Raw genomic sequence first — 25,484 nt, 5'->3', positions numbered from 1 at the left:
ACATCACTTATTTGAAATACAAATATTATTAAAAATTATAAATATTTTGACTGTCTTTTGATTAATTCAATATATCATTGCTGAATAGAAGTTAAAAAACAAGCAAAAAAACATACTGATCCCAAACCCTTGAACAGTAGTGTATCTTGTTAACTAAAAAGGAATAGAAGATCAAATAAAATATTAGTTTATCTTGTTTTGTTTTTTTCTTAGTGTGAAAAACATTTCTTTAGTTTAAACAACCTTTTCCAGTATAAAGTGCGATGGAAAGTTTCCATGGATGTTCTTAATAGAACTATAAATGCCAATAAAGAAACTACATGTCACCTTTATAGATTCTCTATGTAAAAGTGATGGCCAAAAGTGGAGGTAATTAAAATTGATGTTAATGAAAAAAAACAAGCAGAACATTTAATTAAATATAATCTCATATTTTTATTGACATTACACAACAACAGTCTCATATAATACACTATAGGCTACAAAGCTGTATAAAAATGATCAGGATTGCAATGTTAGTTGGTTTAATCCAAATTAACATTTGTTTTTCCAGTCATTTTATCCATGCGTTCACTCATCTGATTTTGACTGCTCCGTCCGTTGCTGTGTCTTGTCCTTTCATATCCAGATGATTTTTGAGAGAAGGCAACAGAACCCTTACCATTACTAAAACTCAGTAATGGTAACGGTTTTATCGCCACTCTCTGTTACAGTGTCTGTGGGTCCAGGAAACTGTCGGAGGCATATTGACCCCCCTGGGTAGTACATCATCTATACTGTAGTGTCTCAATAATGAACTTACAGTATACGATGATATCCTGTCTAGAGGGCAAGGTTGATGAAGCACTTTCACTTTGGAAATCCACTGAACATTCACATCTACTATTTATCACATTTTCTATGATCTATTGTTTGGTTTATATACAGATTGAACATTCTTTTCAGAAACATTGTCAGCATATTTTTAAAGAACGAAAATCCTATTTGACTTGTCAATGAGTTAGAAATGTTACATATCCCAAATCAAGTTACAGAAACTGTAAAGAAAGTAGTTTTCCATATCTATTTCTTTACATTATTATCAGTCCAGATGGTCTAAACTGTTAGATTCAGTTCTCCTGCAGGAATTCTTTCCAAATCTTGAAAGATGATCACACCTGTGGAAGGTCCACCACATGGGTCTGTTCATCTGAAAGGAAGAGCAGCTGCCATCCTGTAGTTCATAGTCACCGGGGCGACACACTCACCTTTAGGTCTGCGTCCTCAGTACTCCTGCAGGAAGTGTTGGAAAAACAGTTGAATTGCCTTCATCTGTCACCTTTACCCGTCTTTTCACAAGTCTGTTGTCTCCATGCTGTTAAGCGATCGTAAACGCTGCCCCCTTGCTCCTGGGTTTTAATGCTCGCTGCTCATTTGCATATGATGACTCGAAGGCTGGTCCGTCCTTATCATGTCTCTGCCCTTCACTCTGCTGACCAATCAGATTCATTCCCTATATCAGACCCTGAACAGCTACTTAGTACCAGGACTCGCTCTCACGCGAGGTGTGAACCCACACCCAAACTTTTTGCAAAAAAAAATTGTGTGTTAATTGTACCATGAAAGTCTGAAAAATGTTCAAGATTAAAAAAAACATACTTTATATGCATGTTATGTTGGTTTATTAAGCTGTTGTCTATTACAATAAAAATAGCAATAAAATGACAATGACAATATTTATATAATTTTTGTGCAAAAATAGCTAATTAAACTACTTGAGACTGAACTTAAATATTTTAAAAGTGTAACGAGGCTGCATATTACACTTTTTTATTTAATTTAATCGATTTAAATAATTAAGATGGATTCATTAATTTACAATAGGGCAATGACAGATTCATGGATTAAAGTGGCCAATTGTTGATTGACTACCAAAAAATCACCTCTGGGTGTCTGTCCTCATACCCATGTGTGAGCGGTGACAAATTAACTTGATTCTGCATCTGCATCTAGATGTTAAAGGTCTATTGGCTAACATGGGAGTGGCCCCCCGTGGTTACTGTGGAGACAGGCTCCCGGTTAGGGTGGGGTTGGGGGGTGTTTGTGACTGCTTGGGCCATGCTAACTGATAAAAACAAGATTGTGGCCTATCTGAGTTGCACCAGCATGTAGCAAGCCTCGGACGCCTTATCTGCCGCTCAAATAGATGGACATTTCTGTTAATTTGTGACGACTTCATAGAATTTTTCTGGCTGTGGCCAGTTATGCATGAAGGGAAACTGCCTTTTATGAAACACAAGATTTCACCTGATAGCTGAATTGGGGGTCATTTAAACTTAATGATTGTTTAGTGCTGACATTTTTTTTTTTTTTAGCAAACTTGACAAGATGATTAATAATGGCTTACTCCTTACTTTACGAAAAGAACACTAAATGACAGTTCAAGGCAGATGATCAAGCTAAGGGCTTCTAGTGGTTACACTCTCAAAAAAGGTACAGAGTTGTCACTGACTTAGAGTGGTACCCTGGTACAAAAGGGAAAAGGTATCTTTGTAAAAGTACATAGTAGCTTTTTTTCTCTTTTGTACCGGGTACTGCCCAGGTGATAGCATTATACCTTTTTTTCTGACAGACTGTGCAGGGACCTCCATTGTAATGTGAAAATTAGTGTTACGCATTAAGTCTGACATATAATATGTGTATACTATTTATTGTGTTTACATGGCATACTTCATTATGATGCTTACATTGCACATCCATTAAAATACATTTAAATCCATAAACATATTTTCTTCTCTGCATTCTTCTTTAGCTTGCTTCCTAATCTAGTAGGAATCTAGTTGTCTAATAAACCTGCCATTGTTTGTTACAAATATTGTTGGTTCTTTGACTCAATGATTTTCTACTTGTTTAAGTCACTTTGGATAAAAGCATCTTCTAAATGCATAGATTTAAATGTAAAATATTTTGTACAGATACAATGCAGTATGTGTACATTTAATTTGACTTTTATTGAATTGTCTTGTATTTAAATTTGAATGAAAACTAATATTACAGGAAGAACAATGAAACAGCTTAATTCACTGATTTTTTTAATAAATGAAAATGTTGTACTACATTTTAGTTCAATCATTTTTTTATACAATATATTTTATTTTTAGGGGATTTTATGATACTTAATTGTAGTTATAATCAATTTATTCACTTTTTGAGCATGGAGCTGTAAATAACATTTCCAACTTAAACGGTTATAAATCTTGAATGATTTGGAGCACAGACTGAGGTTTGGGCTCTTTTTAAATAATACACTTGGCAGATTATTGCTTAAGTGGAAAAAAAAATAACTTTTTGCATTTATTGTAATGAAAAATCTACAAAAATACAATTTTCAATTTTTTTTATTTTTCCAAAATACATTTTACTCTAAAACTGCAAGAAAATCTAAACCATAGATCTAAAGAAACTTTGTTTTTCAAACTCTGTGTTTCAAATTTGAGTTTAATATCTCAAAAATAACCTTTCAGTAAGATTTTTTTAATAAAAAATGACCAAACGGCACCAGGCTTTGTCAGGTGTTTTAAATTAAATGTGCATCATATTTAACCCTGTTTGTCGGATTTGAATGTGATCTAGCAATTTTAAATGGGAATCCATGCAATCATTTCAATGAAAAATAAAAAAGATGTACAATTTCCATGCAGTTTGCAGCAGTTTCATGTTGGTCATGCGGAATTGCTGCATTTGTTATTTTTCACAAGACAATAGTCCTGTCCAAACTGCAACAACAACCAAGAAGTGGCTTGAGAACAAGTCCATCATGTTTTGCTCTGGTCAGAGTACAGATTTGAACCCTATAGTGATATTTGGTCTTACATTAAACTCAAACTAACTGGAAACATTTTTAACTTGAACAGTTTGAATCCATCTACTTTGAGTGGAACAACACTTCCTCCACTAAAAAAAGCTGTCTGCAAGTTTACCCACACGGCATACACATTTAAATAAAACAAATGGGAAGGCTATTCCATGCTAAGTTCCTTCATCTACAGTGTTTGTGGAATTCTTCCTAATTTAATGTTCAGTGATTTGTGATTAAAATGGTTAAAGGCCACTAAATATTGTCATTTTTGCCTTGGCCCATTTTTATTTATTTCCCTGGAGAGTGCACCTCACATTCTTTGACCACAAGTTTACTAGTATCATCATGTTAAGAGTATAGTCTTAAGACCTTTACTACATGAGGGGTGTTTCTACTACTTGGGGGTGTTTAGCAAGATGGTTTGAAGTGTTTAACTGCCTAAACACATTTCAAACTAGTATACATATGCACTTAAATTGGCATACTGCTGTCCAGGATTATTCTGCCAGGCCTCAATGGGTGTTTTGATAGAGAAGCCATTCGCAAATGGCCTGAAACCATATTTAATGCATGATTTTATTGTTCAAGATTGGAAATTACCCACTGAATGCTGAACTTTAACAGTTCTACAAAGAGCCAATAAATATAGCGATGACTTCCTGCAGTAATGAGGGGACAAACTGCTGGGGTGATTAACACCAATATGTGTGTGTCTGTATGGGTTTGGAGGAAGTGTTAGGGAACCCTTGGCCTCAAAAGTAAGATGCGCCCCCCTTTCCTCCATATCCAGAGAATGTTGTTTCTACACACCTTTGTTGGCAGGCTGGAGCACAAACTGGGAACTGGGAGAGACAAAGAGACAGATCAAAGACCCGACTGATGTTTTGACAGAAGTGCACATACACACCTCTGTCCTCTTTGAAGTGATGGAAAGGTAGCAACCTAAGGAAAGTTCTAGCGTGTCATTGGCTTTGGAAGCTACAAACCTCTGGACAAGTCTCTTTAGTTTGTTTCTCCAGGCTCATGGTCATGTATCTCCCAGAGGAACGGCCTGTGCTGGACTTACCGTACCAAATTAATCATTTGGTTAATAACTATGGATATTACCCACAAGGTAAGACTGTCTTTACATTACTCACATTTTGAGGAGTTCAAATTCAAAAATTACTAAATGGAGAGTTTAACAAACAAGTGTCCTGCTGGACAACTGTATAACATCATGGTGAATGAAAATGTGAAATGATTATATTATTAATTAGACTGTAAGGAACCCATCTGCCGAACTCAGCACAGCACTAATGGCAGGATGACCATTGCTGAAGCGGAACTGACCTCACTGCCAGTTCAGGTATCACTGCAAGATCGAGAGCTTTGGGACAAATTCAACAGTATCGGCACAGAGATGCTGATTACTAAATCTGGCAGGTATGCACTTATTTGGTATTGGTGCCTTTATGTCTGGTTTCACAGATCAGACTTAAGCCTATAGTCCCAGACTAAAATGCATGCTTGAGCTGTCTTAACTGCTCGAACTTATCTTAAAATATGTTAGTGCAATTGTTTTGTCTCAAAGATTAAGCCAGGTTTAAGAAAGGCCTAACCCTGGTTTAATTTAAACCAGGCCATAATAGTGATATAACAAATGAAAAATGGAATTATGTTGGGATTTACACTTATTTAGTGCAAGAAATCTTAAATCTTTGTCAATGTCAAATGAGCTGTTCTTAAAAGCATTCAGTGAACCATTCCTTTTGTTGAATAGTTCCTAAGCACATGAATCCTACAAGAATAACATTCATTACTTTATAGAGGGCGTCTTCTAATATGTGATGACTAATTGTTATAGTGTGTTTCCGGTGTACTTTAATTTCAGGCGGATGTTTCCCAGCTGCAAAGTAACAGTGACAGGACTGAATCCTAAAGTCAAGTATTTGGTGATAATGGATATGGTGCCGTTTGATAACCGCAAGTACAAGGTACCTCCCCTCCACCCCTCCCAAATGGCACATACACACGTACTCAATTCAACCCCCTCCATTCTCCCTCACAAACACACATAAACTACCATTCAACAGTTTAGGGGCCATAAGATTTGTTTTAAATAATAATAATAATAATAATTCAGATTCCTGAAAAACACGTCTCACAGTTTTCACAAAAATAGTAAGCAGCACAACTGTTTTCAGAATTGATGATAATAGCTAATAAGAACTGTTTCTTGAGCACCAAATCATCATATTAGAATCATTTCTGGATCATGTCACACTGAAGAGTATTGACTGATGAAAATTCAGCTTTGTCATCACAAATAAATTACAATAGACTTCTTTTTTTGTACTGTATTTTGGACACATTTTTTTTGCCTCTGTGAGCATAAGAAACTTCTTTCAAAAAAAGTTTTAAGTTGAATATTAAAATATTTTATGTCTCTATCTCTGTTCTATTCCTTAATGGGAATAATTGATAACTTGATTCACATTAAATTTTTGTAACTTTTGTAATTTTGTAAATTTTCACAAAAATTGTCCAGATGATATAACAATTTTTATTAAAGTTATAAACAAAACCAAAAACCTAAAAATAAATGTATGAATGAACGAGTATTGATAACGATAAAGATTGTTGTATTTTTAATAACCATCTATATGTTCTTATATTGTAACAGTGGAATAAGGATCGTTGGGAAGTGAACGGTTCAACTGATCCACACCTGCCCAATCGGTTCTTCATCCATCCAGACTCTCCTGCGCCTGGAGAGAAATGGATGCAGTATCCTATCTCCTTCCACAAGCTCAAACTGACTAACAACACGCTCAACTCCAATGGCCTGGTGAGCTTTTAGAATTGGGGAAAATGTTTTGGTTGGAATTAAGGTCCATAAAGAAACCCTATTCATAGAAAGTTTTTCATGTTTTAAGGATAACATTTGACCGTTTCTACTTCCGTTTCTCTTCACGTTCATTAGGTGGTTCTCCACTCCATGCACAAATACCAGCCCCGTCTACACATAGTTCAGTCTCCAGACCCATATAACCCTCACAACTCTGGTGGTTACCTGCGCTTCACCTTCCCTGAAGCTGCTTTTACAGCCGTCACAGCCTACCAGAACCAGGAGGTGAGGACCGACATTTCACATGTGATGAAAAATGTATGGAAAAAATAAGAAATTTAGAAATGGCCTTCAAATATGCTTTTCTTTGGAGTTCCACTGCCATCTGGTGGCTCGAATTCACAAGGCTTAAAGAGATAGTTCACCCAAAAATGAAAATTCTTTCATCATTTACTGACCCTCGAGTAACAAACCTGTTATATAAACTCATACAGTTTTGTTACTTGAGGGTGAGTAAATGATGAAAGAATTTTCATTTTTGGGTGTTTTCATTTTTTCACTCTTTAAGTTTCAATGTATGCTTCAAGTATGTAGCCTAATTAAAAACGGATACAATAATAGAATCTAGTATCCAGTGCAAAAGTATGTGAGGCTTGCATCTTTCATTTTTCTAATTTATTATTATTATTATTATTATTATTATTATTATTATTATTATTATTATTATTATTATTATATCTCAAAATATCAGAAAAATAATAAATCTCCTTTGGCTTGATTAATTATTTTCTATAATTTTTTTATTTTATTTTTTTTTAATTAAGCGTTAACTAGCATGTCTGTGGTTTTTTGCTGATAGTACCCTTTATGTTTCTTCCTCAACACAGATCACAAAACTCAAGATTGACAACAACCCCTTTGCCAAAGGCTTTCGTGACAATGGACTGAACAGGAAGCGGTGAGAGAAACTAGATTATTATTATTATTAATGATAATTAGGTCAGGTCAGTTAGAGATGATTACTATAGCAGCTCACCAAAAAAAGCGATAGAGATCTATATTCATAATTTCTTTCTATCAAAAATATTTTTTCCATCAAATTCATACAAATGTCTCCTTTCAAGAATATGATTTCAGGGCTGATTAATTATAATTATTTTCAAGCATGCAAGTAAATGAGCTAGATTTTCATAATTCCAAAAATCAAATCAAATGTACATAGTGTATTTAATAGGATTTACATATTGTTTCCTTTCCTGACTGGTGAAATGATCTTCACCCTGATAAGTAATTGGGATATTTTATATATCATTATAACCTTTGTAATTTCTCCTCATTAGGTTTAGAGACAAAGAGACCCAAGAGACCCAGGATTCAGATGGACAGGTCAAACAAGATTTGACACCAAATGAGCATTGTATGATTTCCTCAAATATTTTTTTTCATTGTTGCTTCATCATGTGCGTTAGAGTTGCTGGATGATTCTGTTGTGATGATTTGTTGGCCAGCAGGTGGCAGCAGAGGAGGATTTTTACCCTTAATCATGATGGGCACCTTGATGTGCCCTACATTTTTCAGACTATTTAACTATTTAACTATTAGTTTCATTATTTGTTTTCTTTTGTCCAATAGCAGTGGGACAGTCACAGAAAGACGAGGATGTGGATGTGACCGTGTCCAGCTCTGTTGACTGCAGCAGTAGCCTGCATATTTCAGAAGGGGTTTCCTCTGTCACCCCAAACCCTTTCATATCAGCCTTCATAAACCTCAGCACGACTGGAGGACCTTCACCCCAGCAGCCCCACACCATTCCCAGCCTCAGTAACAGACACCTGAACAGGTGAGTTTGGCTTTGTCTGATGCAGTGAATATAAAGGATTATAATCATACTTTAATATTTTGCTGCAGTCACACTGTAAAATACTCATTCTTGCTCTAAAACCTGAATTACATTTTATCACAGTGATTCGGAGGCGAAAACAAAACAGTGACAAACATCCTAGGAAAGAAATTTTCTAAGTATCAGCCAAGCTATAAATTGTGGATTTACAGTAAAATTTAGCATGGAGATTTAGGGATAAATCATAGGCTATACCCCATATTCAGTAAAAACAACAAAAAACACCTCATAAAATCTTTTTGTAAAAAAGAATCTTAAGTGTTTTTGATAATAGAACAAATTATTACTAATTAACTGACTGTTGACTAATTCATGAATAATTCTAATCAATAAAAAAAAATATTACTATAGTAATACAGTTTTTCTCAATTGCTAAAACACTATTTCTGAAACCTTGCTCCATTTTCTGAAAACATTAAACACAAAACTTCATCTCCAAGCACTACAAAACCTCGGACTCGGGCAAAATGAGACCTTGGCCTCAACACAGTTTTACCTGTGTTCAAAATCAAACCCTGCTCTCAATTCATAATACTAAGTGCTCAGATATACACTATCAAACAGTCCGTAAACAATGCACCAAAAAATAGAAAACACGTGGTTTAAAACAGTTCTCAGGGAGAAGTACATTTTTAATCTCAAAACAAATTTCATATTTTTCTGTCTGAATGAAAACATGTTCTATCATAGCAGCTCAAAATCCATCAGATATTACTACTCTCTGCTCTGGTTTGGATTTTTGTTGTTCTTCCTACTGCTTTAACCCTATTTTTACCAGCTCGTTCTAATGAAATGTGTGTGTATATATATATAGCATTTTTTGTATTTATTGCACGATTTATAAGCCACGTGCATATGATTTTCATTGTCACCCCATTGGGTAGGTTTAGTTGTGTGGAGTGTGTGCACATAACACCTTATAAAGTGCGTATCATATGCACACAAAAACTGTGTAACATATGCAAATAAAAACTCATTTTTTGTGTTAAAATCGCACAATATATACAATTCATGCTATAGATATGCCTTTCCATTAGATCGAGCTGATTTTACAGCACTGTACCCTGCATCTCACAAACTTGTCCTCTGTCTTTGTAATACTGTAATTCTTGTTTTTTGTTAATATGAACCTGCAACCAGTCAAAATCTATTGAGTAGTCAGTTCAAGGCCATACAATTTGTTCACTGTACAGTATACAGCCTACAATGCACTGTACTTATATTGGGTGTGTCCCAACATTTGAAACTGGTTAAATCAGTTTTGAGTGGTTGTGTTCAATCAATGACATTGTGTTCTCCATTTGTGTTTGATTGCTGCCACTTGTGTTTACCAGTATGGAGGACATGTGCATTAGAATGCAGAATGTGTCTTGAAATTGAGAATGTGTTTAGAGTTTTGCTCTAGTCTAAGTCTAAGGGAGATCTGCAAATTGTGTTTTACCTTGTGAAATGGTTTGAGGTATTGACAACAGACTGCACAATTAGCTAAATGAGGTCAGGCAACTGAGAACTTTGTTCAGCCAATGGGTTTTAGTGTTTTAGCAATTGAGAAAAAGTGTAATACTTTTGTACTATTTTATATATATATATATATATATATATATATATATATATATATATATATATATATATATATATATATATATATATATATATATATATATATATATATATATATATATATATATATATATATATATATATATATATAATATTATTATTATTATTATTAATAATGATATTCTTCTTTTTTCCCGGCTGTTCCCTTCAGGGGTCGCCACAGCGAATCATCTGCCTCCATCTAGTCATCTGATTATCTATTATGATAATAATAATAGTAATAGTTATTATAATTTCATTTTACTGAACTAGAGTAAAATTACAAATACAATTTTTAATTTCTTTGCTTTTAAATGTTAAAACAGTCAACATGATTTCACTGGGTACTACAAGTTCCTGGATCAACATCTTTGTTGATCCTGGAACAACATTCCAATCAACCATCTGATTTGAGGGTCAAAACGTTCGGAAGAGATAAACTGAGGTCCTGACTCTCTGTGGTCATTAAAAATCCCAGGATGTCCTTCGGAAAAATAAAACCCCGTCATCCTGGCCAAATTTTCCCATTGGCCCCTGTCCATCATCATGGCTTCCTAATCATCCTCATATACTGATTGGCCATGGTCTCCTCTCCACCATAAGCTGGTGTGTGGTGATGCACATTGGTGGTGGTTGAGAAGATTCCCTCCTTCTATATGTAAAGCTCTTTGAGTACCCAGAAAAGCGCTGTATATATGTTTAACAAATTATTATTAGGTTTATTTTATGTCAAGTTGAGGCTTACAACAAGGGTTATGTGCTTCTACATAAGTGTTATTGACACATCATTTCCACCTGATTTTAAGGATAAGTTTTGAGTAGGGTTAGGTTTAGGGGTAAGGATAGGGTTCGGAACATGTTTTAAGGTTGGACAGGAATGTTGTTCCATGATCAACAAAATATGTTAATCCAGCAACATGCCTTGCTTGGCAAAATCACGATGAGCTTTTAGGTGAAAGGAAAGGCTGAAGGAAAAACGGTGATAAAAAGTTTGCATGCTTGGAGATCAAAATAATTCTGCGTTTATTCCTTTCTAGACAAATACTACATGCGGTTGTGACTGTTCAAAATAACTGTCAAAACTTTTTTCCCAGTCCCAGAGAAGCGAGACCCTCCAGCCTCCATAGTCTTTGTGCAGCTCTGCCCATGGCCCAGAGCTCCTGTGTCCAATCTTCCACAGCAGATGCCAACCTCAACCGACTGCCATCTCAGATCAGCAGCCCTCTAAACCCTCAGCAGCACCATCACCACCACCACCACAGCAGCCCAGCTTCTCAAACCCCTGGCAGATCCATAATCCAACTCCAGCCTTATTTTCATACCCCTCCCCATCCCTCACGGCAATGTCCTGACGCGGAGCTGCCTCTCCCTCTGCCTCCTAAACTGAGTCGGATGCAACTTCCCGAAAGTGCTCTGAGGAACCTGGAGATGACCCCAGTCTCCGAATATGTTAATCTGAGACCCCTCACCGACATCCTCAACAGGATCCATTTTGGAACGTTAGCCTCTGGACCATCAGGGAAGGGCCTACAAAACCCCCCCCACCCTGAGCAGTACCCCCGCGGGTCCGAACGAGAGCTGCGCCCGCAGATTTATCCAGCTGTTCAGGAATACATCGATCAACAATTCACATTAAACAGCATGCTGAACAGCCAGACTGAACACAAATCACAGATGGACTATGTCAGTGCCAGACCCTTAACTGAATACTATTGTGAACCCCTGACTAGGAAATGAAGTTTATCGGTCATCATCTAATTAGGCCTCATTTTGTTTCTCATTCCCAGCAGACTGCGCCGCTCTAATCTGTTCCCCTCTGCATCATAAGTTTACAAACCAGATGTTGAACACAAGAATGTAAATATTATTTTCAGCAGGATGAGGTTGTTTGCTGTAGCTGTTGTCCGTATTTATGTTTTACGATTACCTGAGCCGACATGAAACCAAAATTTACTCTGTTTACTTTCTTAATGTTTCTGGTGTGTGTTGTATTCTTTTTTTAATCATCTCTGTTACATTTAATCAGAATTAAATGATTTTTTCTTTTTATGTTAACAATTTTATATTGAATAACAAAGAGGCATCCGGCCCAACTTCATCTGGTGTAGTACACACACTTTTTTTTATTATCCAAACAATTCCAATCATACTTTTTGCCCCTTGATAATCTAGTTTCACTAGGAAATGGCAAAGCAAGATGAAGTGTGGACTGTTCTAGATCCATACCACTTTTACTGTCTCAAACATGTCTTTTCTTCTATTTTTTTTATATTAAACCTAAATACTGCATTGAATTTATTATTTAAGTCATTACAAATGTGACTTTTCTTAGCCCTGTAAAGTTGCCTTTTACAGAGCCCACAAAACCAGTCTAGTCTAAAAGATTTCACACACAAAAAAGAAACAAACCAAGACAAATTTATTAGCTGTGATTGGAAACAGATTCCTTAATAGATACATGTTTTAGGCCTATCCTACATATTCATTCGTCAACAATATATTGGCATTAACTATATGCAATTCTATATAGCACATTCTCAGTATGTGATTGTTAGTGTGGAAACATTACAAACTCTAGAACAAACACATAGCTTAGAAACGGCAGCTTTTGTTAGTTTGGATTAAGCATAGAAAAGTTTTTGGAGCCTGAAGTTGAGTTTAAATGTGTGCAACATCTTATAGACAATGGCTACATATTCAGAGCATAATTCCCTTTTCCCAGCTGAAACAGATATTGACATCAAAATAAACAAACACTTCATTTTGAAGAATGAAAATTGAACATCAATTTTAATTAACGTGTTTCTGACAAACATAAGTTTTCCCCCCCGTAAACACATTTGCCAAAGTGTACTGTTAACAAACGAAAAGTCATATTTGGCATCTGATTACCAATAATCAAAATACCCAATAATTTATGATTCAGCAGCAATGTAAAATAAATGCTGATACACTGTTTGACCTACTGAAGTTTGGCAAAATAATTTGTATGACAGAACAGAAAGCTGAAAATCAGAAGAAAATAAATCACTAAAACGAGAAGTTAACAGAGTTAAATTTCACATATATCTGCCAGAGCTGTCACATTATCTGGATGCTGATAATTAGGACTTAAGAAACAGAAAAATGCACATGACGTGAAATATTGGGGTTAAAAAAAAATACAAAAACAAAAAACAATCTGCATCATGTCATTTACCAAAACTGAATTGATTTAATATGAAAAAATGAATAACAATAAAGAACCCTATGGAGATGTTCAACTTTAATTGCACAGCGTGTATCAATCTCTGAACTTTACACAAAAGACTGCACTGAGTTCTGCACTGTCAGTTTGGCTGAAGACAAAGTTCATCATATCTGACCTGCAGCTAATGGAAGAGGACCAAAGATAAATCATCTGCATAAACATTACGTGAGGTAAACTTTTCTGTGGTTTTCTGCGATGAAAAAAACCCCATACCATCCTATATCCTGCTGATTCAGCATGTTTTGACCTATAGTTGGCATTTTAGCAAAAATGCACTTGGACCACATTTTAATATCCAAAAATAGGCAAAACATCCTCAAAGAATATACATACAGAAATGATTATGAATCACATGGAGTAGTTCCACGTGAAGGACTACATGGTGAATGTGTGACCTGACTGAAAATATAAAAAAAGCAACAGAATGATCATTCATGTCCCACTATTAAAATAAATTCAATTACTTCATGTTTGAACTGTATAAAAAGATGTTTACAAATGGATGTACATCTAAATGTGTTGGTTAGATAAAATAAGTCATTCCTTTTCACTCATGTGTCACTCTTTGACCTGAACAGTAAAGTCTTCACAATGACCCAGTTGATCAATCCATTAAACATGCTGTAACAAACCTAATGGCTCCTCTACACTATACGTTTATATATATATATTCATACACTGCATAAACTTAACTGTGATTACAATCTTAGCCACCCATCAAAATGGGAATACCTCCTTATCTTCTAAATATCTACTTACACACAGAGCTGCAGCTGCCCAATAATGAATTTCATGAAATAGTTATGTGATTAACAAAATAATCGTTTTTGAGGTACGTGAAAGGCAAATAAACAGACAGAAAAGGATATAGTTGATAAAACAAGAGCACACGCAGAGAATCTGGTCCTGAAGAGGTAAGGCACCAGGGGTCTAAAAAAATCAATTCCTCATTTCCGTAAAAAGAAAACAGCTTTCAAATGTTTCTTTTCAAGGCAATCGATGTGGGAGTGTTGGAAAGGCAGCAGAGTGAAAGAAGTCTGTTCAAGCTTGAGGGTTGACCATTTTCTGCAGCAATGGGATCTATAGAGAAACCACACATTTATTAATGTCCATACAAACAAAACATAATATATTTTACTTATTCATTCACTTATCTCGTTCCATCTCGGAAAAATACTGATGTCAGCAGAGTGCCTACAAAAAGTTATCAGGCTTTAGATTTTTTAAAACTTTTTCTCTGATTTCTGACCTAACAGTTACAGCACAAGCTACAGGACATATGGACATATGTGTTTTGTCTAATTTTAGCCTGACAGTTATCATTTTCACATCCAACGGCATTTTTAAATAGAAAATGCACTCTCATTCATCTGTTCGCCTCTGGGTGTGCAGGTTTGAAAATGAGGTGTGTTCAGGCACATCAGGTATGTTGTTATTTTGAGGCAACTGAAAACGACCAGGTATTGTTGGTCAATGGAGCAGTCGTTTTTTGATTTGCCTCAAAAGAGCAATGCGCCAACAATGCAGTATTTTTTGTGTGTTTGGCATGCTATAATATGTGCATAATATGAGTAAAGTGCAGGCGGGTGCACAACGTGCGTACACTCTGCTTACTGCACACACAGCAACACACAAACATTTTTAAAGGGGTGGTCAAACATTCTTTCGAAGGCTTGATTGTGTTTGCAGGGTGCACTGTAACGTGTTCATGCTTCATTTTTAAAAAATTGCATTATTTTTCATACATTTTACTAGGGGTGACCCCTAATAGTCGAAGATTCAAAGCATCGATATGCAGGACCGGATTCGACCACTGATCTCATGGTCGAATCTTCGGGAGTGTTATGAAACGAGGATCATACAATTTTGGCAATATGGGGGTGCTCAATATTAGTGTTATAAAGACGTGTCGCCCCTTTAAGGGCACTGAGCTTCGCACCGGACGTGCCACGCCTCCGCGCCAAAATTCGAACACATATACACCGACGGCGGCATTTGACGCCTGTCCGCGGCGATTAAATGTATATTTCCCTCAAATCGTGAATGTACATACTGATTTCACCCTGTGCTACAAGATACACTCATCGTGCAGCACTTCTGTCAGAGGTCGATTCAAAATTGAGCTTGCGTATATAATGTTCACGTCTGCCTGGTGTGAGATACCGGAGACACGGCGCTGAGCTTCAGTCCGGTGTGCGGCCCCTTTTAGGCGCAATCGGCTTAAGAACGTGGATATAAACGCACTCAAAGTGTTCTTTTCCTCTCTAGGCAGTTTTTTTTTTTTAGGTTTATTTATCAAAATGTTCTTTTATATATTTGTGTGATGTTCTGTGTTTCGAGAGAACTGTTAATTAGGAATGTGTAGTGTAGCCTAGTTTTGATCCCTTTATTAAAAGTGGTGGCTGTGTGCCGTGTGTAAAGTAAAATAAAAATAGTCTTAGCCTCCTGCTGACTAGTGTCCTGCCCTTCCCAACCCGTTTATACCGTTTATTTTTTACAGTCTATGGTTTACACACACACAGATGATTCGACTATCGGTCGACCATAGAGAGATTCTAAAATTCTGATTCGAATGTGTAAATCCTTATTTGGGGACACCCCTACATTTTACCTTTTTTGTACACTGCTCTGTCTCTCCTTGTAAAAACGGTCTGATAGTTTCCTGGTTCTATGAAGCCGGTCCCTCAAAAATATAGCCTAAAAATCTAGACGCACTACAGCGGCAACAAATCTAATCTGCCCGCGAGTGTTGTCTAGCAACTCTCAAAACCCTTTTGAGCTGTAATCGCCTAACTCTTGCCGGGCCAATCACATCGTGTCATAGAGTCGGAGGGCGGGGCCATAATGACGACGGCCGAGTTGCGTTTGCGTGCTTCTAGTAAACACAGAAACTGGCTAACGGCGGTCTTTCGAATCAGCTTTGACCGCGACTCTGGAAGACTTGGAGTTAAGCTTTTCTCTGAGAAAAGAACAAAGAACGGCACTGAAGTCATTCAGAGTTTAGCCGACCGGATACGGCGAATGTTTAATCAACGAGCTCCGCTTCACTTTCGTTGCTCTGGTTGGTGTAGCACTATCCTATCGCGTGCAGAGGGAGTTTGAAAGACAACCGTTTATCCCTCCCCTCAGATTGAGGCGTCAATGGTGAGTTTCCAAACCAAACATCTTGATGACTAATAGTTCAAATGTAAAATGATTTCTGAAGGTTCATGTGACTCTGAAGACTGGAGTAATGATGCCGAAAATTCAGCTGTCATCACAGCAATAAATTACATTTTAAAAGATATTTGAAATTGCAATAATATTTTACAATAGTACTGTACTAGTATTTTCAACATTTTAAATGTTTTGTATTTAAAACATTAAAAAGAATCTTAAGAACCCCAAAGTTTTGAACAGTAGTGTCCTTAAAATAGTTGCATTCACCTTAGACAGATCCACCCCTGTGAGGGCGTTGACAGAAACAGGTAGTTCAGCCAACAGACGATTCACTTCCCCAGTGATGCGCCCACCGTCGCCGCTGAGGATCACAATCTCATTGGTACGGCCCAAGGGTGCTGACACCTTTTCAGCAATCTGACATGGTACAAAACACAACAAATACACATTTAGCTTTATTCTTGAGCATCATCTTAAAAAAAAAAAAAAAAAAGACAGTATAGTAAAAATATTATAAATACTTTAAAATAGTATTTTAACCAGAAATGCACAGATGTATCAGACAAAAAACGGTATCGGCTAATAAAAGCTACTATTTTGTACTATTGTTTAAAAACAGGCAATGATCAGGGCCAATTATCAGTATTCTGTCAATCAACACTGTGAATAATGTGAAGACAATCTCTCTAACTGTTAATGCGACAATATTGCATTAACAGTTATAAGATTGTGATGCTAAAGCAGGCTCTATTTGACCATACACTGTAAAAAAAAAAAGTTGGCACCTGAAATTAAGTACAACTAAATTGGTTGTTTAAGTAATTTCAACTGAAACTTTTCTGAAAATTTTTTACAGTGTATGAATCATCCTTATTTTAAGCCAGGGTTGCTAGGTCACTAGTTTTTCCCTACATCAAACATTATAGCGCTTCCAATCCAATAATCGAATGAGATCTGTGCTTTGCTACTTCTGATAACAAAGTCTCGGCTTTAAAATTATCATTATGCGCAAGACTTTTCTTCTACTTTTATATAGATTAAAATCACAAAAAAACATGCATAAATACCAGAAGATATTTTGAAAGACACAGTATGACTTACTAAATCACTGAGTGTAATTATTATATCTAAAAATAAATAGCAGTTGAATATAATACCTCTGTTATTAATTGTAACCTCTAATATTATAGTGTAACAAATAAGAGGGTTGATAATAATAACATTATTAGCCTTTTTTTTTTTTCCTTAAGCGAAAGCAAACTATCTGTATTGGCAGATATCATTCTAAAAAATTGTCTATCAGTATTGAGATATGTTGTATAGGTGCATCTCTAATTTGAACTATTAGTAGTATAAAAATTAAGCATAATAAGTTAGGAAAATATTGCATCTGTAATTACTGTAATTTAATCCCACATATTCCTTTAGTCTGACATCTACACACCTTTGGCAGAGCCTCCAGGACGAGGGCGATCTTTGCAGCCTCCCCGTACTGCTGATAGGCCTCAGCTTTGAGTCTCATCTTCTCTGCTTCAGCTTTACCCACAGCCTCAATGGAGCCGGCCTCTGCTTCTCCAATACGCTTGATCTTCTCTGCTTCAGCCTGTGCTGTCAGCACTTTCTTCATTCTGATAGAGAGGAGCAAAAGTCAGACTGACCTCTGTTCTTCCATTGCATATCTGACTTACATAGATGAAAAATCCCTTAAGGCCCTGATATACTTTAAATGATAAAAGATTGAAATGGTATAACAATTTCGAAACAAAATCAGGCCAAAACACAGTTTGCTTCAGGAGTTTGAAACTTTCCAGAAAAGTTCACTATAGCTGGACAAAAACTTTTGGTAGGTTGATTTGGCTCTGCCTTCTTTGACATGGAAATCTTCCCCAGTTCATTTCTTCAGTTCAGTTTATTGAGGTCAGACATCTGCTTAGCATTCTTCATGTACACTGGAGAGCTGCTTAGAAAATGAAGTTTAAATCTAACTTAAATAGACACTGACACTTTTTCCTACCTTTTTTCAAGCAGTCTATTGTATAAAGTGCTCTATAAATAAATTTGACGTGACATATCTGGAATGCTGAATGATATTGAAATGGCTGCAAGATATTGAAAAAATATGATATACATTTTTTCCTGCAATATGACAACAATTTCACCAGATGATTTGAATAGCTCTATTTGTAAAGAATAGATCATTCTAGGATGATAGATAATACGTAGATAATAATAATAAATGGAGCAATAAACAGTGATTTTTGTTTTTCAGGTAAATCTAACTCTATTCAGGAACAGAAATTGAAAATAAAATAACACTGCATCGTTTTCACTGTAAATGTAATTAATATAATTGTTTAATATCATCTTTGTTTGAGTAATTTGTTGTAAGTGATTTTCTCTTTCTCTATTGTTTGATTAACATTGGTGACAAACAGCTAGGGGTCTATTAGGCTGCCGTCACTTTAAGATGAATGCGCGGATCCAATATAATGATACACATCTGTTTTCTTTATCATTTGTTCACAACACACAACCATGTTTACGAGGATATTCGCAGAGACGGGAATTTTGACTTAAAATTTTAACGTGTCCGTTCATGCTTAAAAGAGAGAGAGAGAGAGAGAGAGAGAGAGAGAGAGAGCTGAATTTGGTGTTCATGTGCTATCTGTCCTGATGTGTGTGCTCTGATGGTTAAACTTTGCAATTAAGCCTTGATCACGTGTCCCAAACCGGGGAGCAGCTGGCCCATATGGATCACAAATCAACTGTGATCCCTATACTTGACATCACACATTGCATCCTGCAATCTCAGATGTGTACATTGCAATACTGATGCTAAAACTATTATATATCAGGCTGCCATATATTAGATGATTTCTTAACTGCCGTTTTCTCACTACTGTCATTTTTGTTATTGAGAAAATAGCACTTATGCAGCAGTGCGGGCTGTGTCTGGGTTTTCGCTAATAGTATATCACTGCTTAGATATTTCTGTGAGTATCTTGGGGCCTTTACACTTAATATACCAATATTCTCATCTTTGAATAAGAACAGCCACATCTTTCACAGTCTCATTTTCTTTTCCTTAACTGCCGCTTTACTCACTTCTTTGCCTCTGCGAGCTGCTCCATCTTGTATGCTTCAGCCTCAGCTGGTCTCCTCACAGTGGCGATCAGCTCTTTATCTGTCCTGAGGATCTCCTTTTCCTCAATGGTGATCTGCTTCTTCCTCTGAACCACCTCAATCTCAATCTCCTCCAGTCGGATCTTCTGCTGCTCCTTGGCAGCCTGAAGCTCATATGCCAATTGCGCCTCAGCTTTCTGAAAATAAAGAATTATATATGGGTGTAGTGTTTGGGTGTCCACAAACTTTTGGTCATATAGTGTGTATCACATGATTGATTGACAAGTGCATCGGAGTATTCACATCTTAAAATGACCAGAGGAATAACTCAGCTCTACCTTTGTGTTCACTTCTTGATTGAAGGCAGCCTTCTGCATCTCCAGCTCTCTCTTTGAGTCGGCCATTTTTGTATCCGCTTGGAATTTCACATCCATCATCTCCTTCTTACATTCTGCTTCCTGTAACAAGATAATAAGAAATGAGAGAAAAATAAAAGTTACACATCATCACCCATTCTTTCATGCACTTTCACTTTTTCTGCTAACATAAATATTCTTTCCTGCCACTAATCTAAAATTAGGATAGAATACAATTTTGATGCCCTGTTCAATTTGACAATCTGTTTAATTTATATTTTATCAATAGTAGTAAAAAGTTTGTGTAGTAAATAAATAAATAAAATCGATACAATTGATTACCAATTACCCAAAACATGCTGTATTCATTCATCAATAATTACAAGTCAACATTTGGTCCTTAATAAGCCTGCACCTTACTGAGTTATAATTTTTATAAATTTTTTCAATCATTTTGATATTTTTTAATGTTTATAAAAAAATGTAATCACACAAATCACGGTTTTAAACTGTATATACAATATTGATGAATAGAACAGCATTTATTTGAAATAAAAATCTTATGTTACAAAGATGTGTCCTTGGTAAATAAAAGTTAATTAATTTTTTTAAAGAAATCCCAAAAAACTTACTGATACCATGTTTTTCATTGGTAGTGTAGATGTCTAAAATGTATAATCTGATATAAAATTAACATAAAATAAAACTATAAATGATTTTATAAAATATTTATTCTGACATCCTAAGGGCCTGATCAGACAGAATGCAGTGAGAGGTGCCTTTTTTGAAAAGATTTCTGTTGGCAGAGAGTGTTATGAGCGGCACTTATGCGCCCCGGGCGCCTCGCGTTTTAACCGCGCCTCGTGTTTTTGAAGGATCGCTTCACGAGCGCATGAAGTTGAAAAAAAAATCAACTTTGAGCGGAAAACAGCCAAACGTCATCACGTTTTTTTTCTATTGTCTAATTGAATGAATCAAGAGGCGGGCCTTCCGTTGTGGTGACCATTATCTTTATTGGACTGACAGGACAGCTGGTTCGGGGGTTTCCTCTTTTCAAAAAAAAAAAAAAAAACTTCTACCAAAAAAGGCAGTGCAGTGTGCCTCAAGTTTTCGAAGCTGAAAAACGCATTCTGTTTGGACAGACCAAGCTAAATTTAAGCCTGAACATTGGTCTGGGGAGACAGTGCTCTGTATTTTCTTCTGCACAAGAGGCGTGATAAACAAACACAATAATTCAAATGACTCTGCACGCAATTTGATAGTCCTTCAACCAATCAGACCACAAGAGGCCTGATCAACAGGCAAGACCCATCTGTCATCGTGTTAAACCCGCCAATAGCGAGCCAGGTGGATAAGCCAGTCTGTGATTGGTTCCCACAAAAGTGTAACAGAAGCAGTAGAAATAAATGTACAGGTTTCCAAACTGAGTTGCAGGGCGAAATCAAATCGTCAGCAGATCAGGTTGGGTTTACACAGTCTAGCGTTCTGTCTGATCGGTGCCTAATTCTCAATATTTTCTCCTGACTAAGTGTCAGTCTCACCCTGATTCCAGCATCTCTCTCTGCTTCAGCCACGCCAATGTCAGCATCTCTCTGAACAGCAGCAGTCTGGGATTTCCCCAAGGAGCTCAAATAGTCAACCTTATCATAGACATCCTAACAGAAGAAAACAGATAGGATTATTACCAAGACAACTGCAGTGGGTTTGAAAGACATTGACTGATTGTTAAAATTTTAAAACAAAATAAAAAACTAAAACTCTATTTATATTAATGTAAGAGCACCTTAATAGTAAAGCTGAGGATCTCAATACCCATCCTGCCCACATCAGGTGCAGCCACCTCCCTCACCAGCTTGGCAAACTGATCCCTATCCTGGTAGATCTGCTCTACCGTCAGAGTCCCTGTGAATACAAGCAAATGAGGTCAGTGAGAACATGAAAGCTGTGATGCGTCCTTGTTTCCTGTTCAAGGGCTGAAATTATGAAGGATGTATACATTTTCTAAATGCACAGAAAAAAGAAAGCTGAAATGATGTTTAGATATATGTACTGTAGTGTTGTCACGATACCAAAATTATGACTTTGATACGATACCAGACTAAAATACCTCGATAGCGATACTAAATCGATACCACAGTAAAAAACAAACAAAAAACAGATTATATGATTAATATGACAACAGAACTTATTATTCATTGTTTGTTTTTTTTTAAACTAAAAATTACCTTGGCCAGCATGTTCCTTCCCTGGTTTTTGCCCATTCCCTCCTCTTATTGCTATAATAACTACATGCCAGTGTGAACATCCTTACAGAGATCACATTATCAATCATGTTATCATTCACTAACCTTTCACTTCTCAACAGGTTGGGATGACCAAAATCTTATTTTATGATACGAGTAATTTAATATTTTTTAAATGTAACTTTATAATTATAACATAGCTTTTTTATTGTATCTTTGTTTTTAAAAATATGAAAATTACAAACAATATGACAAAAACAGTGCTTTATTTTTCAGCTACATTAGGCCTCTTTAACAGTGGCAAGTCAAGTAAGAAATTAAATAATCAAATGAAAAACTGCTTACTTCGTCTACACTCTATAATTTAACAATACACTGATTTTTAATAAATATATTTTAGTTATTTAGCCAAACATGTGGTGGTTTTCTATTTTTTGCTTCATTGTTTGCTTAACATTAATCACAGAATATTAGGTCTGGCAAGACCTGCACGGATCTAATTACCTCAGCTGTAGACTACACTGAATACTCGCCAGACCGTGCATTTTACAGGTTTTTGACCATTCAAACCCAAATAATAAGCCGCGAAAGAACTGAATGGTTGTCTGAAAGGCATGTGCGCGCGCTTCAGGTCAAAGTCTGGTAGCGCGAGCACGTCCGGCGCCACGCTTTTTCTTCTCATGCGCGCATATTTCTGTTGCTTTCTTTGTAATGTGTTGCGCGTAGCCGCGTATATATTTAACTCTTCTGCTTCTAATGTTTATTGAACGGCTGCAGCAGAGCTCTGCACACACGGCCTGACTCCTGCTGTCACACATCCACACAAATTAAGAAATACAGCTCATATGCGCTGTCCTCCTTAAAGTACCAGTACTAATAAAAGTCCATATCGTACCGTTTGTAAAAGCAGGGTATCGCAATACATACTTTTCTAGTACCGGTATATCGTGCAACACTAATGTACTGGAAAACAAAAATCCGGAGGAAGATATAATTATTCAGTTTTTTTGCAGTGCATGCAATTTAATTTAGTTTTACACCATTTTAATGGTTAAATATAATTACATTAGTCAAAAGCATGTATAATTAGTTAATTAATTAGCAATTTGTTAAAAGTTTAAAGGGATAGGGTTAGTTCACCCTTAAATGAAAATAAAGCCATCTTTTACTCACCATGCTGTTGTTCCAATATCCTATGTCATTTTATATTTTTTGGACCTCAAAAGATATACAAAAGTATCACGCAATGATACATAGAGATGCGCGACATATATGGAACGTGTTCAGGTAGCATACGGTAAGGTTTTGCAAGAAAGAAACCCTATTATTCAGTCAAAACACTGAGCTCGGCCAGTAATCTGTGCACGTTCCTGTGAGTGTGTGTGAGCTGTCAGCAGTCATGACCAGGATAAGCACACACATACCATTTTGAGAAATCAGGCTCAATAAAAACAAACATGACTCTTGTCTTTTCTATAAGGTGTATGATAAGAAATAAAACCATAATGCTAAAAAAAACCTCCTGAAGTGAATGTTGTGTACCGGTTGTCATGACAACATTGTGTGAGAGGCTGCTGACGGCTCACACACACTCACAGGAGCGGGCACAGAGTAACAGCCGAGCTCAGTATTTTGACTAAATAATAAGGTTTCTTTCTTGCAAAACCTTATAGTATGCCTCCTGAACACATACGTGTCTCTATGTATAATTGCATTATACTTTTGTATAATTTTTGTATTTTTTTAACCTGGTCAATATTCACTGCAATTATAGGAAGGAGCGCATGCAGGACTATTTTTTATTTATTTATGTTTTTGAGGTCTGGAAAAGATAGGAGGACATAGGGCATTGGAACAACAGCAGGGTAAGTAATAGATGGCTTTCTGGCTAACTATCCCTTTAACAAAAAAATTTTTTTTAGGGCCATTAGGGCAGTTATTCTGTTTTATTTTTTGCTAAATTCATTTTTTAACTTTTTTTGGGTGAACTATTTACTCACATGAGGGTATGCCTTTAAGTGTACTGATTCATTCAAAAGTCGACAAATTCCGTGACATTCCACATAATACATTAAATTCCATTTTTATAAATGGATTTTGCAATTCCGTACATATTTTTGCATCGCAGAAATCATAGGTCCCTAATTTAATGTCATGATAATCCGCTCCATTCTGCTCCAAATGAAGGCCTTAAATTGTAGAAGGTCAAATTAAGACTTTTTAAGACCCGGGGAAACCCTGCACAACTTCATAATGTCCCAATGATCTGTTGAAAGATTCATTTTGCTTATTTGAAAGAGCTTGGATCTAGCACTAATTGTACACACAGACAGTCACACAGACAGAACTCTTCACATTGAGGATAACACAAGCATCCAGCGCCACTCACCCAGAATAGAGCGCAGGTGACCTTCCAGCGTCTGCAGAATCACACTTTTTATCTCTGCCACTGTCTTGCCCAAGAACTGTTCACAGGCATAACCCAGCAGCTCATTGTCGGTCATGACTTTCACCTGACAGCAGAACACATACAGTTATGGTCCAACATTAACATACACAGGATCACAGAATGCCATTGACTGCTAGAGCTTACATCCTGATATAAGGATCAGGATTGTATCCTGATACAATGTGTGCCAGGATAACAAGATATAAAACAGTCAGCTGATGGGTTATATTTATGGGATGGGATGAATTTATATTTTAGAGACAGAAATCCTGAAATCTAGAATCCAAACAGTCATAATATATTATATATATATATATTATTGGATCAACAGTTTTGAACAAAAAAAAAGGTCATTCCTGTTACGAGGGACAAACATTGAGCAATAAGCACAACCAAATCTGCTGGATGTTGTAAAGTAGTGTATAACTGAGACTTGTGGTTAGTTGTGGGTAGTATCCATCAATCAGTATTCATGCCACTCTGATTTAAATGTAAATCAGTATGTAAAACACTTGTGCGTTTATACAGTTGATAAAAATAAATAAATAACATGCTTAATGAGTCTAAATGTTGCATTGCATTCAAGCAGTGTGAAGGGCTGGGCAATATATTAGGCATTTACAGTATGTTTGTGGTTAATCATTTACATAATTGTAAAATTAATAAAAACAATATTTCCATTTACACTGCCATACACAATTTGTTATTATCTCATTTTTAAATAATTTCTGTACTTT

The 25,484-nt window shown here is 36.2% G+C and overlaps 2 protein-coding genes and 1 long non-coding RNA gene across 4 annotated transcripts in view; 1 reads left to right on the top strand and 2 right to left on the bottom strand.

Annotated features, from left to right (window-relative positions):
- Window positions 1-410: 410 nt before the first annotated feature.
- On the bottom strand, window positions 411-2,822 carry LOC137070850 (uncharacterized). Its single transcript, XR_010904355.1, has 2 exons — window positions 1,248-2,822; window positions 411-822 (listed from the first exon to the last, which is right to left on the bottom strand). It is a non-coding gene; the product is annotated as an uncharacterized lncRNA (long non-coding RNA).
- A 1,511-nt stretch (window positions 2,823-4,333) lies between these two features.
- Window positions 4,334-12,435, top strand: tbx16l (T-box transcription factor 16, like). The gene is made up of 9 exons (XM_067438356.1): window positions 4,334-4,952; window positions 5,098-5,263; window positions 5,712-5,814; window positions 6,504-6,668; window positions 6,804-6,953; window positions 7,556-7,626; window positions 8,009-8,085; window positions 8,301-8,508; window positions 11,262-12,435. The coding sequence occupies exons 1-9, from the start codon at window positions 4,862-4,864 to the stop codon at window positions 11,902-11,904; spliced, it is 1,674 nt and encodes a 557-aa protein (XP_067294457.1). The 5' UTR covers window positions 4,334-4,861; the 3' UTR covers window positions 11,905-12,435.
- A 134-nt stretch (window positions 12,436-12,569) lies between these two features.
- The window catches only part of flot2a (flotillin 2a), a 41,117-nt gene continuing 28,202 nt past the window's right edge, over window positions 12,570-25,484 (bottom strand). For both annotated transcript variants that reach the window (XM_067438358.1, XM_067438357.1), the window contains exons 4-11: window positions 24,688-24,811; window positions 21,839-21,957; window positions 21,597-21,710; window positions 20,038-20,157; window positions 19,682-19,896; window positions 18,021-18,204; window positions 16,844-16,993; window positions 12,570-14,497 (exon numbers count right to left, since the gene is read on the bottom strand). In XM_067438358.1, coding sequence (XP_067294459.1) covers window positions 14,459-14,497; window positions 16,844-16,993; window positions 18,021-18,204; window positions 19,682-19,896; window positions 20,038-20,157; window positions 21,597-21,710; window positions 21,839-21,957; window positions 24,688-24,811 — 1,065 coding nt within the window. In that variant the 3' untranslated portion in view covers window positions 12,570-14,458. The remainder of the gene's footprint in view (window positions 14,498-16,843; window positions 16,994-18,020; window positions 18,205-19,681; window positions 19,897-20,037; window positions 20,158-21,596; window positions 21,711-21,838; window positions 21,958-24,687; window positions 24,812-25,484) is intronic.

The sequence above is a fragment of the Pseudorasbora parva genome, chromosome 3 (assembly GCF_024679245.1).
Source record: "Pseudorasbora parva isolate DD20220531a chromosome 3, ASM2467924v1, whole genome shotgun sequence".
Taxonomy (NCBI): Eukaryota; Metazoa; Chordata; class Actinopteri; order Cypriniformes; family Gobionidae; genus Pseudorasbora; species Pseudorasbora parva.
This window is presented reverse-complemented; position numbering and strand designations above follow the sequence as displayed.

Bases quoted from the DNA above. Each gene is read 5' to 3' on its own strand.
- tbx16l (XM_067438356.1), top strand. From the start codon at position 4,862: ATGGTCATGTATCTCCCAGAGGAACGGCCTGTGCTGGACTTACCGTAC. The intron at 6,669-6,803 runs GTGAGCTTTTAG...CACGTTCATTAG, and splicing joins CGCTCAACTCCAATGGCCTG to GTGGTTCTCCACTCCATGCA. The intron at 8,086-8,300 runs GTATGATTTCCT...TTTGTCCAATAG, and splicing joins TTTGACACCAAATGAGCATT to CAGTGGGACAGTCACAGAAA.